This window comes from Diadema antillarum, unplaced genomic scaffold (genome assembly GCF_040938485.1).
Source record: "Diadema antillarum isolate AM-2024a unplaced genomic scaffold, OU_Dant_1.0 seq00001208_RagTag, whole genome shotgun sequence".
NCBI classification, from domain to species: Eukaryota; Metazoa; Echinodermata; class Echinoidea; order Diadematoida; family Diadematidae; genus Diadema; species Diadema antillarum.
This window is the reverse complement of record NW_027272001.1, coordinates 288,543-302,271: the sequence shown is the minus strand read 5'-3', so window position 1 is coordinate 302,271 and position 13,729 is coordinate 288,543. Positions and strand designations below refer to the sequence as shown.

The following is a 13,729-nucleotide window of genomic DNA, read 5'->3' as shown; positions in this document are numbered from 1 at the left end:
TCCTATTATCTTCCCAATGATTTTATTACAAAGACATATGTATGGATAGTGCATTAGATACAAGCACTCAAGGTTGTTATTTGGATCAGATTGTTTAGCGCACTGCACAGAATAATGACCAGCGAATTGTTTTTACTTTGTTTTGTGTTACATGAATTGCCATTGTTTTATGATAGGCAAGATTAATGATTTGTCTACAAGTGCATAAGTCTGCACAACATTTTGTAAATACATGTATTATTATAGTGCATAAGTCTGCACAATTTAATTTGACTTGTTTTAAATCTATATCCTAAAAATGGTGTAGACATTATTGAATATGAAGTATACTTTGACTTGGTAACCTGAATAGTTCCCAACAATACATACCAGACAAAGAAAGTTCACTCAGTGGTAAAATAAGTTCATATAATCATGTATCATACCCCCTTGGCACGACTAAGTCATTTAAGCAGAACTTAAAGAAGAACTTAAATGTCTTCATCGTGCATTTCATATACAGTAATTGGTCTAATTGATTTAACTGTATATTATTATTGTAGGGATTTGAGCAAGAGAGAAAGTATGAAAGAGTTTGGAACTATGATAGACGGTTTCACAAGCATGTTTTGTACATGGTCAATCGCCTTTAATTTTGTCACCCAGTATTGATACTGATTTATTGTGTGTAAACCCATTCCCCCTCAAAAAAAAAAAAAAATAAGAGAGGAGTCTTAATTTCCAAACAAAAGGGATGTTGTGTAATGATACACAAAGTTATCACTACCCCCTCCCATTCTATTGATGACTGGATATACACCACCAGTTCACCTCCACCAGTCCGAAATGACCCCTACCAATACTCTCCACCTCATCCAGTGAGTCATCGACCTTCATCATCCCTTGGGTACTTCTAGCCCCATCTAATTTACGACCAGGCTAAGCCAAACCTAAACATCCTGCCGTTCCCCCATTGATTACTTAGAATTGTTGTTCATTCCAAATCCAAGAATACTACCTCCTTTATAAAACTAGTCCCGCCTTTGTTACTATAACAACCAAAGTTTTGCCCAATTAAAACCCCTCTTTAACATGAAGACTCCACCCCCATTCACCCATTCATAGTGTGTTACAACACACAGCTCTATGGTTATAACAGTGTAATACTCATGATTGAATGTATGAAGTGAATTACAAGTTGTATAACATGCAGAGAAGAAGACTTGGATTCTGATGCTCGAAGAGAGAGGATCGCCTCCAAAACGCCTCTCAAATAAAGCACACGTATGGAAACTCAAATGAACTGTGTCGCCACTCATTTTTACTATGATGTGTACCTCTCAGAATTAATATCAACCGATCCCAAGTAGCAAAACATCCGCTACACAACAGCATCTCGAAACAATGCATGTCTATCTAGTCATATCGACGGCTGTGTATGGACCTATGTGGCAATGCGATATGAGAGGACTCGAGCGCATATAATCTGTCCATGTTCTTGCGATGATTTGGGGATGTTTGGGAATGTTAAAATGTCTGAAGGTAAGCAATTTGGAAGGAAATTTGATGTAATGTATGTTAATCATGTTGGAAGTAATATGTAATTCATGTGTGTTTGTGTAGGAGTTCTCAAGGAGTTGGGAATCCTCCTTTCCTCCCGTAATTATTATTAAAAAAAAAATCATGGCGAGATTGCGTCCGTATAATAGAGAGATCCGGATAAAGGGAGGCCGGATAAGAGAGGTTCAACTGTATATCATTATTATTATTAGTGTTATTATGACAGCCAACTTGAATGTGGTGTGCAAATCCACTTTCAGTCATAATCAGCAAATGTGACACCTCAACTGATTATCAAGGTGTCGTTCTTCTGTGCTCTGATGAGTGAGGGGAAACATTGATTAACAGCCGCTATACATTTTTTTTTTCCCTCAGGAGAGTGTTCCAGTTTGCGAACAGTTCCTGACCAAGTATCTCCTGACCTGGAATGGTTCCGACTACAGGCCGTACATCCTCAGACTGGTCAGCAGGTTTAGGATATATCCATTCCAAGGTGAGAGCAGTACTGAGAGAATAAACTCATCTTCATCTTAAAACCAGAACAGTGTTATGCCAGTAAACTGTCCAAATTTCAGTCTATATATGCCCATGCATCTAGCTATAACTTGCTAAACTTTTTCAATTTGTAAATCCTCAAGGTTAGTCCAAGCAGGCATACCAATGTCTCAACCGAGATGGTAAAGCCATAGTAGCACAGTTGCGATTAGATGGATTAAGTAATCTCTATTCATTACTCAATTAAGGATTCTTCCATCGAGCTGTTTTGTTTTAGTTTTTGTTGTTGTTGTTTTGTTGCAAATGATCAAGAAATTGCCCTTTATCAACATAGTAAACACTGATTATTCAATGTGTTAGTAAGAACCATGATAAAAGTCATCAACATACATACTCAGGTGGGATGCTCGATTCATGAATATTTTGTTTTTCCACATGGTCTGTTCAATTAGTATTTAGAGCTTAGTAAGGCTTAAAGATATCTCCAACTCCTAAGATGGAGAAAAATTCATTATTTTAGTAACATTTCATTCACAACACAATGAAGAAGAGTTTGGTACATGATGTTGCAGTGACCAAGACAAAGTTTAGCAGCGTCTGGTGAATACAAAGTTTAACGATTTATCTGCTTTAAGAAGATCCCAACTTTTCTTTTGAATGTTAGCATGAGAATATGTTAGAATAGTTTGAGTATTCTCAATGGCATTATTAGAAACTGATGCTAATCTTTCCTTCATGATCATAAGCATGTTTCTGTGCATTGTTTACATTAAATGTTATATGGACAATTCCCACGTTCACATTAGTCCCCACACCACAGGACACAAGATAAGATATCTGGTGACTGTCCCAGTGATGCTGGGTCCAATGTGAACACAGGATGTATGATATGCTCATTGATGCTTTGTGCACTAGCAAAGTCTGAATATCACCTCCAACACGCTCCACTTTGCAGTCCTGAACGATTTGGTCCTGGAACCGCTGCGGACCCTCTTCTTCTGCTCCTCGGCCTACTTCAAGTGCCAGCTCCTGCACGCTCTGACGGAGCTCCTGCGCAACTACGCCACCCTGGAGATCCCCCGCTACAGGGAAGTGGCACGCAGGCAACGAGAACAGGAGGAGGAGGCTGTGCTACGAGGGGAGAAGGAGATAGAGGGCAGCACCTCTGGATCCAGGTAAGGGGGGGGGGGGGGGGGATGGGAGCAGGGAGATGGAGAAACTTAGACTTGTTTGTGACGGTTCCATGACATTTGCTCCTGCGACAATTTGCTCCCATGAGAAATGTGTACACTAAGCCAAACATAAATTCTACCTACAGACATCACCCTAACCCTAATCCTACTCCTCACATCAAACTGAACCTACATTGTAAAACCCTATCACAACCCTTACCCTAACCCTAGGTCCTTGGAGAAAGTTAGTCCAGAGCAACTGTTGCAGGAGCAAATGTTCTGTCACTGTTTGTGACAAAATGAAATTAGAAAAAAGACTTTACAAAGAGAGGAAAATTATTATGATTCAAAGCAGTAAAACAGAGCAGTAGATATCTAGCAAAAGTTTTTTGTTTGTATATATATATCTACATTAGAGAAAGTGCATTATAAGAATTAACCTATTACTCTTTGAGTGAATGGACTGCTATTGCAAAGGATCATAGAATGCCAGACCAGAAAACCTGGTTGTGACATCTCAATTGTTATAATCTTGTTGGCCTGATTAAAAGTTGCTGGAAGTTTGTCCTATGTTCTTACAGCACTTATTTTGTGAAGAGAGACATTTTCAATGAATTGTTATTTCATTTAACTATAAAAGAATTTGTTGAAAACATAATTTTTGTTTGTTTCAAAACAACAAAATCATCCAAGAGTCAACTTTTCTGTAATGTTCCCATTGCTTCTTCTTCATCTTGCAATGTTCAAAACAGTGCGGGAATGTTTTCCACCCGCGTGGACTACTTTGACCCCCTGGAGACAGTGGAGAAGCTGGTAGACTTTGTTGAAGGCATGTGTTCTGTGGCGCTGCAGATGGATCAGAACCACACCCTCATCATGCACCACACCCTAGCCTTCTACGAAGTGGTGAGTGCCTGCTCAGGTGATCCGCCCCCTTTAACTGTACTCAAACTGGGTTTGAAGGAGTCAATATCACCCTCTGTACTTCTGTACTACTTTGCGACTACTTCCAAATCACCACATGTACCGTAAACACTCATGAATGCGACACACGCACGTATGCGACACACTCTTTGCATTCAGGCAATATATGTATCACATACTAATTTTCTTGAAGATATCTGAGCCATTTCCAAGATATGGAGCAAATCATGAATTTTTAGTAGCATTTTCATTTGACCTTTGAACTTTGACCCCAATTACCAAAACTTTACCTAGAGAATCTTTACTCAGGTATACATGTATACACTAAGTTACTGTACATGAAAATACCTACAGGCATTGCAGGGATATGGGAAAAATAGAGAAATTTGAAGAATTTGCCCTTGATCTTTGACCTTTTACCTAAAGCAATTGCATACAAATTTGTCCACTCATACATGCATGAGCCAATTTCATCTGGATACCTCAAAATGCTCTTGTGGAAGTTATGCTGTCCACAAAATTGATTACAGACGGAGAGACGGCTGGACAATCCCAAAACATAATGCCTCCGCCAACACTTAAGCCCTTTTTACACTTGTGTTTCTTAACCCCGGACTTTCTCTGACCCAGGACTATCGTTAGTCCCGTACCAATTTTTTCAGCTTTTTACACTGGCAAATTAGTCCCGTACTATCTCTTGTCCGGGGCTAAGGAGAAAACTGACCTTTTTACACTCGTATTTCTTAGCCCCGGACTTTCCAAACCACATGAATATTCATGATTACGCTGTGCACTGTACACGTACACGCACGCACCGGCAGCACTTGATTGCCTCGTTTCTGATTGGTCACTGGGGGTCGGACTTCGTCTCCGTCGCTTAGCCCCGAATTATTTTTTCGTTCTGTTTACACTCACTTGCTTGGCACCGCAATTGCGGTGCTAACCCTGTTATTTTGCAGGGCCAGATAGTACCGTACTATCGGTGGGGCTAGCCCACTTTGGCAAAAACGAGTGTAAACAGAAAGTGGGCTAAGGATAGTCCCGTACCAACGGTGGGGCTAAGGCCCCCCTTAGCCCCACCGTTGGTACCGGACTAAGCAAAAATTTACAAGTGTAAAAAGCCCTTTACAGAGATATAATTTAAGAAAATACATGATGAGGTATTCATTGATTGCTGTCATTGAAATCAATACCTGTGTTGTACAGTGTGTACAACACATATTGTTGCAATAGTCTCACATTTGTATCAAACTTGTATTTTGTTTACTCTAAGTTTCTTCCTACAGCAATCTTACTCAGCCAACCCTTCAACTTTGTCGCAGCGTGGTTCCCCTTTAGATTTTCTAGCTCCACTAATGACGCTCCATTCTATGTGTCTGTGTGTTCTAGGTGTCCTCCCTGTACACTCGATACAGTCAGCCCTACCTAGTAGTACCCTCAAAGTCCCTGGCCTACAGGGCTGTGTTTGGCTTGGATCCCGTAGCCTGCTCCAGACTCTGCCAGATACTTTGCAAGTGAGAAAAATTATCCACCTTCCTTTTTAAAGAGATGGTATAGTGTTGGTTGAGATGTGGATTCAGCTTTTAACTTTTTCCAAGATAATTAGAAAATATTTTATGATACATGTATGTTTAAGAGCATATAATTTTAGAGGAATTTAAAGTTTATTTGATGAAAATCGGTTTTGAAATATTTGAGATTTCCAAAAGCAAAGTAAAAAAGAATGATCCTAATAAAAGGTGGGTCCAACTTTTTATTAAGATCGCTTTGTTTTGTAACATAATGCATTAGACCAAGAAACTGCCACTGATATGTACTGGTAGCTGATTAGCATAGCCATCATTTCCACTAAAAATGTGAGTATGCTTACATAGGAAAATTTTGAGTAAATACATGATTTTTCAGCGAGATGTATTTTTTTCGCGTCGGGAAAATCCACAGAGAGTGCACTCTCCGCAATCTGTGTATAGATCAAAAGTCTCATTGATAAACCATGCGTGTGTATGCTACTGAATCTGCGTGTGTTGTCCATGCATTTCCACTCGCACTGTTCTGCTTGGGTGCTCCTGCAGGAGCGGCTTTCATTTTGTCCCTCAAAGAGGGTCAAGCTTTCATAGATCGGTCAAGTCTTTCATCCTTTTGTCTTGGTGAACTTCACTAATCATCCCCACTCTAGCATATACATAAGAACAACATGCTTTTGTTCTTGTCTATGCACATGTACAGTGGACGGAAAGTAGACCAAGGAATTGTGCGAGCACAAACCCCTCACGAACAAAGGCCTGCCGATTTCAATAGAGTATGTCCGCCTGTATGGTAGAGACAAAAGAAGGATTAGAAGGTACTTCCTTCTCAAGTTGACAAAAGACACTCTTCCAGGACCTGGGATTTACTTTAGTTTCAAATACAGGATCTGGGACTAAAGGACTCAGATTTGGGAATGAATTACCGAGGCAAAAAAAGAAATTGAAAAGACAAAATGAACTGCCAATACCTTTGGAATTATACAACTCTAGAAGACAAATTTGTTATCATTTGAAAGAGGAAATGTAGCTCTATAACATTCTCACAGAGTCAAGGGAGCGTTCTATTGAAGAAAAATCACGATTGACTCTTTCTTTCCATACTACACAAAAATTTATGATAATTTTTTAATGATATCGATTATTTCTGCAATATTTCAGGTTCAGATAGATATTACAGCGTACTGACTACATGACACACAAGGCTAATCATTTCTTGAAATTTGTTGTGTAGAACTCAATTCAAAACAGTTGATATGTGTAGTTTCAGAGATGTGGCAGTTTTAAATTACATTGTTAATCCAGTTTGTAAACTTTCTGGCATTGGGTAAAAACGTCTTGCACGTTAGGGGTTTTGGGTCTGACACATTAAGAGTTAATAAACAACAAAGTAATTGCATGGTTAAATTCTAACCAGCTGACCTGTTCTCTGTTCCTTGTTCTCACTTTTACTCTGTTTTAAAACTTTTCTTTCTAATATAATTCTGCAGCTATAAGCATGAATTCACTGCATTGAAAGCAAGTGCTGACAAGCACCAACAGTGGGTAAGTGCATTACTTTGTTTGTGCTCTAATGTAAATCATGAGTCTGGGCTGATCTACATAGCTCTCTCGATTCAGTGAAAATGATATGCTTTGAATAGTATGAAGTTACTGTATGCATAAAGTGCATTTTATGTCCTCTCCATCAGCTGAAAGAGATGATATGGTTATGGTTGAGTGGAGATTCAGACTTAAACTTTTTGCAAGATAATGAGAAACCACTTATGAAATATTAAAGAGCATACAATATTAAGAGGAATTGAAAGTTTATTTGCTGAATCGGTTTTAAATTGGCCGAGATATCCAAGAACAAAGTAAAGCAAAGTGGTCCTAATAGAAAAATTTTCATTTCTAGTTTTACAATAACCATAATCATGTTATCCTCTTCACCAGGACAAATTCAAGAAGAAGATCGTGCCTTTCAACAGCATCATCCTCACCCTCTGCAACTGTCTCTGGCGGAGCAAGGCGTTCCACCCCAGCAACGACCACGGCGTTGCCTTGGCGACTGCAGAGGAGACGGGCATAGCTCGCCCCCAGGAGATGTTCTCCATGCAGGGGGGTCTGGCAACTGTCGGCTTCTGCAAGAAGTTCTTCGAGGAGGTGTGTACTTGTGAATAGTTTGTGTGCTGTATGCTATGCACTGTAATGTGTAAAATAATGTAATCAATGATGGCATTGTTCAATCAGCTTGAAACATGGGCATACTTATACAGATACAGTGCACTCCCGTTATAATGAAATGCTCGGGACCGGCAGTTTTCTTTCGTTATAACCGAACAAACACAATATATAACAAAAACAAGGAAACCACGTATATATATCATATTCTGTTTGCTGAATACTCATCATACACTGATAAGCTATGAGAAATTTGATGGGATAACTGTATTACAATAATAAACGCAAGTTCCCCTCAGAAACTGTGCGTGACACATGGAGCGAACACACACAGTGGTGTGAAGCGTTCACCCGTGCAGAGACGCTATAAATGCTTGTTCCGCTACTTATTTTTGAAAGCAATTCGCATTTCGTTATAACGGAGCACATTTCTTTTGTTTTTCTTTGTCTGTGGCGCTCGGAAAAGACTTCGTTATAACGGAAATTTCGCTATAACCGTGTTCGTTATAAGCGAATTTTGTTGTTATTATTATTATTATTATTATTATTTATTCGGCATTTGCAAAACAATACAAGTGATAACAGAGAAACAAAATAAACAAACAAAACACAAGAAAACAAAGTGTCGGACTCTCCCTGTTGAGCTTCCCCAAGGAGCCGGGTTGGAAAAAAGCAATCAAAATCACTATGACCCTTGGGCCTCTCCAACCAACTTAAGGAAGCACATCAGGGAGTAGTTGAACATAAAAGAAAAGAAAAGAAAAGAAAAGAGGTGATAATTTGGGGACCAGAAGATTTACTTCGTTATAACCGTGTTCGTTGTAACGGGAGTGCACTGTACAACATACATCCTTACATGTAAGTACCATGATATTACATGCATGTGATACACACATGTTGGAGAACCTGTCTATAGCAACCACCTCTCTGCAAAGACCACTCTTTGTCTCCCTTGCGTGGCGTACTATAGACAGGTTTGACTGTAGTAGGAAGGTAACTGCACCCAACCACAATAATGTGTTTTCTGGGAGTTGATGTTTGGAGAGATGGTATAGCTTTGGTTGAGGTGGGGGATTCAGATTTTAACTCTTTGCAAGCTATTTAGAAACCCCTTATAACATATTAAAGAGCATCCACTTCAAAGAGGAATTCAAAGTTTATGTGATGAAAATTGGTTTTTAAAATGGTTAGATATTCAAAACAAAGTAAAACTAAGTGGTTCTGATTAACGGTGAGTCCCTCCTTTTAGTAGGATCTATTTGTGTTTGGATATCTCGGCCATTTTTAAAACCAATTTTCATTAAACTTTGAATTCTTCTTAGAGTTATATGCTCTTTCATATTTCATAAGAGGTTTCTCATTATCTCACACAAAAAAGTTGGAACCTGAAGCCCTATCTCAACCAAAGCTAAACCCTCCTTTTAAGCAGACATTTCAGTGTAGTTAAGAAAATGACTTAAATGATTCAACCAATGAGGTAGTTATGGTAGTCTTTGTTTTGTTTTGTTTTTGTCTTACAGACGCAGCCATCCGACAAGCAGGTGGAGCCCCGTATGATCAAGAGCGCCCACAAGACCGTGTACATGGAATTTCTGCGTCGGGAGAGGATGGCGGGTCTGGTCAACTTCCTGGAGACATTCATCCGTCGGAGCAGCACCAGCACCAGCACCACTGTCGACAGGTCCGAGCCCTCCATGGCTTCACAGGAGGTGGCGTGAGTCCACTCCAATCAGCAAGTTAGCGGGAACTCTCTTGGTAGCGTATAAGGTACAGAACTCGCAGACAGTCTGCATCTTTTTCGCCGACATTACGTTTGTCGATAGCGACTGGCAACGAGCCTCAATACTTGTTGAAGTATGAGGTTGTCTCCAAACATTCAAGATCATCAACTCTGCATGTCAGGATGTAACCCCCAAATGTTCCTCATGATTCTGAGACAGCTACACATTTGAGTGCTTTTAGAGAACATCCTGTTTTTAAAAGCCATGTAACTTTTTATAGAAGCATTTATGCTGGGACAAGTTGTGGGGAAGAGTGGTTGAAATAATAGATTTTTGTATTTGGAAAAAACTGAAATTTCTAAATTTTCAACCATATTACTTATTCGACAGTTTTTATCAACTTTATTATGGAGTAACATAGTGATGGGTAACATATGTACCTTTAATATCTTTGACAAGGAGTAAGAGAGTAAGAGTCTATTCTGCTGCAATTAAGTGTTTAGATTTGGAAGCCGACAAATCTAGCAATGTTGCATTCACTGCTACATTTGATATGAAATGTCATAGTCAAGTAGAAGTCCTGAGTGCTGGATATTTTATAATTTGATATTGAGGTGAATTAGTTTTCACATTTGATTGCAAACTAGACTACGTGGTCCTGATCGTACAGAGAACATCGTCTTGATTTTGATTGAATTCTGTGTGTATGAAGTTTTCACGAGATGTACAGTGTATGCCATGGATTATGACATTGTGTAAGTCATATATTGGTAAATCCCTGATGCACTTGATTAGTGAATCTATACAATAACCTGAAATATAAATTGACTTTTCATGTGTGGGACCATCTTCCAAGGAACTTCGTACTGTATGTGCCGAATGTTTAGCGAGGTTTTTATTTTCGCGAATTTCGCGAATCGGGTGCTATTCGCAAAATTAAAGAAACGCAAAAATATTGACTCTGATCCCTATGTGAATGTGACGTACGCATGTACATTTCTCCGTTCAGTACAGGACTCCACGATCGCGAATTTAACCACTCGCGAAATCGGCGGGAATTCCCGATTCGCGAAAAACTTAGAATTGCGAAATATATGGCGTATACAGTATGTAGAAAATATTTGTGGGGTACAATTATTCACAAACCAGCTTAGAAATTTGAAGAGGCTACCTGATAATTATGATTTTGTATGCCAGCAAATATCTATATTATTCGCTCTTGACTCTGTGAGCTTCATAAATTGAAACAGAACAGTAGTATCATTACAAATAGACTTTGGGAATTACGCTTGGAACGGAGACTGAATATGGATAGAAAAATAGAGCATTTTCTGTTGGTGTTGCTTTGTTTTTGTTCTTTCTTTTCTTTTCCTTTTTTCCAACACTAATTTGAAAATACTAGTCTGTGGAGATTTTTGATGGTCAAATCTAACTTGTTGACACGTTGTTTGATATTCATTTCTACCTTTGTCAGAAATGAAAAGCTAAGTTTTGCAATGTTTATTTTTTCCACATTATCTATTTGGGGAGCAATTTCACAGATATATTTAGTGTGTGTTTATGCCTTTTCATGACCAAAGAGATGATACAAGAGGTTAATGAATATGTAAAACACACAAATAATGCAAGTGGAAATCACCTTTTATCACAGGATGGAAAAAAAGAGAGAAATACAGTGCAAAGCACATAGAAAGGTATTGTATTTTTTAAGGGGCATTGTTGTCAAATTAAAGATTTGATGTGATTTTCTGTGCAGATTATTCCTTTTAACCCAAGTATTTACGTATAATTGATTTGCTTGTAAGAAATCATATGAAGTATGTTATGAATGATATATTTTATTGTACTGGACAGCATATCTTGTAGTTAATGTTTAAGTTATTATGACCTTTTTTTTTCAAGGAACTAAATGTTTTGTTTTGTAAAAAGATGAAAAATCCCCTGTACAGTTTTTATATTTATGTACTGCTCTCCTCTTTTTAACATGGAACCTCTAAATATCTCACCAGTCTCAGATTTTGTGTTGCTTTTACATGTATACTTCATTGGGGATACTGAACTCATTGCATGTAGGAACCGGATCGTCCATGCACTGAGCTTATGGCAATCACCTTACCTCGGCATTCAACCTCTTAAAGGACAAGTTCACCTTCATAAACATAAGGATTGAGAGAATGCAACAATATTAGTAGAACACATCAGTGAAAGTTTGAGGAAAATTGGACAATCGATGCAAAAGTTATGAATTTTTAAAATTTTTGTGTTGGAACCGCTGGATGAGGAGACTACTACAGCTTGTGAGTCATATGCGTACAACAGTATAAAGAAAATGTAAAAGAAAATTCAACATATTTTCACTTTTTTCGCATAATAAAAGAGCTCTTGACTTGCCTCTTTCTAAAGGCAGGGGGAATAATATTGCCCATAACATTTGTCGGTAACGAGTCAGGGGAATGTGTACTTTTTTCAAAAGATGGAATTTTGTGAAATTCTCTTTATATTTTCCTTATATTGTTGTACGCAAGTTATTCATACACTGCAGTAGTCTTCTCATCCAGCGGTTGCTGCACAAAAATTTTAAAAATTCATAACTTTTGAACGGATTGTCTGATTTTCCTCAAACTTTCAATGATGTGTTCTACTAATATTGCTACATTCTCTCAATCCTTATGTATATGAAGGTGAACTTGTCCTTTAAATGACTTTGAGACTTCCTTTATCTTCATTCTTATCCCTAGAGATGATGAACACCCACTTATGCAGAGCAGTGGAACCTTTTGTGTACTGCTTGATCTTTGCATACTGTCTTATCAAGAGTTTGGTTTGGGTATGAAGTATCTCTGCGTAAAAGGTAGTAAATCCCCTTCCTGTTTTATTGCAGGCCTTGAAGATGCAGGTGCCCCAAACAAACCAGCATTTTGAACACAAAGAAAGAATATGTACTTTGAGTTGCACAATTGCTTCGGGAATTAAATGAACCTGGATACTTGGGATGAGACCATTAATGAACATTTTTCTCAAAAACTGGCTGCAAGCTGAGTGAATTAAAAAGATGTCAGCAAACTGGTATTTCTCACATATCTCCTGCTTGGAGATCTGTAGCATTTGCAACTGTGCTTTAAAACATTCTTGAAACTTATCTCAACTGATGAAGGTCTTAAAACAGTGCAAAGAAATAGGTTTTTTGTTGAGTTTTTCCCCACTCTTTCCAGGGGTTTCAAAAATGTCACTTGGACCTTTAAATCCACATTTGAGGTTCAGGATACTTGTCTTTTGTAAATTAATGTAAAATTCCAGTGTACATTGTAAATAAAAAAGAGTGTATAAAGGACTCGCAGTGTGTTCCTTCTCCTTTTCTGTGTGCAATTAGCCACTTCTTTAGCAGAACTTCAAGGTTCCCTCATTCTGAAAGAGGGTCCCTTAAGTTACACAGACCAGGGATTCAAGAGGGCGCTGTTTGAGAGCATGATGATTCTTGCCATCTTCATTACAAAGACTGATGATGTAAAGCTAGTCAACGATGGCTCTGTTATATAGAATCTCTCTAATTTTGACAAGTTAAAGGGCCATTTACCTTTGGGAGCAGTGATTTTAAAAATGTTCAAGATATCACATTTGATGCATATGTGTAGGTCTGTTGTATCACAAAACATCCTACCATATAAAATTTTAGCAATAAAGCCTAAAATATAAGGTGATATCAGTATTTTTCTCAGTAAACCGTAACTGTAGACAGTTTAATCTGGAAGCATTCTTATTCACATTTTGTGTATTTAACAATACTTAACATTGATTATACAGATTCAAATTTTTACAGTGGTTGTTTCTATCCCTATCTCACATTTTGGAACTATTTTAAGGTACATACGTACTAATGATGGGTTTTTGTATCATCTGCAAATGGTAAATTATGCCTTTAATATTGGTGGCCCTGCATTAAAATGCCCACCTACATTACACTTCTATTTCCAAAAATCAACCTTTCAAAAACCAAAATCAGCTAATAGCAACAACCACAACATGCACAACCTATCTTGCCAAAGTTTCAACACTCTGCCAAAGCAAAGCTCAGTGAAAATAACAGTATGAGTGCAAGTCGCATATCACACAAAACAGAAAACATCCATGCATTCGCATGGTGCAGTCCCTACACATTTACGACTACTTTTTGGCACAGCATAACTGTTTTTGC

The 13,729-nt window shown here is 38.2% G+C and overlaps 1 protein-coding gene across 1 annotated transcript in view; it reads left to right on the top strand.

The window, feature by feature from the left end:
• The window catches only part of LOC139744765 (centromere protein I-like), a 30,078-nt gene extending 20,495 nt beyond the window's left edge, over positions 1–9,583 (top strand). The window contains exons 11-17 of the mRNA XM_071655187.1: positions 1,915–2,032; positions 2,990–3,209; positions 3,959–4,112; positions 5,520–5,644; positions 7,144–7,198; positions 7,589–7,798; positions 9,337–9,583. Of these exons, the coding sequence (XP_071511288.1) occupies positions 1,915–2,032; positions 2,990–3,209; positions 3,959–4,112; positions 5,520–5,644; positions 7,144–7,198; positions 7,589–7,798; positions 9,337–9,534 (1,080 nt within the window). The 3' untranslated portion in view covers positions 9,535–9,583. The remainder of the gene's footprint in view (positions 1–1,914; positions 2,033–2,989; positions 3,210–3,958; positions 4,113–5,519; positions 5,645–7,143; positions 7,199–7,588; positions 7,799–9,336) is intronic.
• The last annotated feature ends 4,146 nt before the right edge of the window (positions 9,584–13,729 follow it).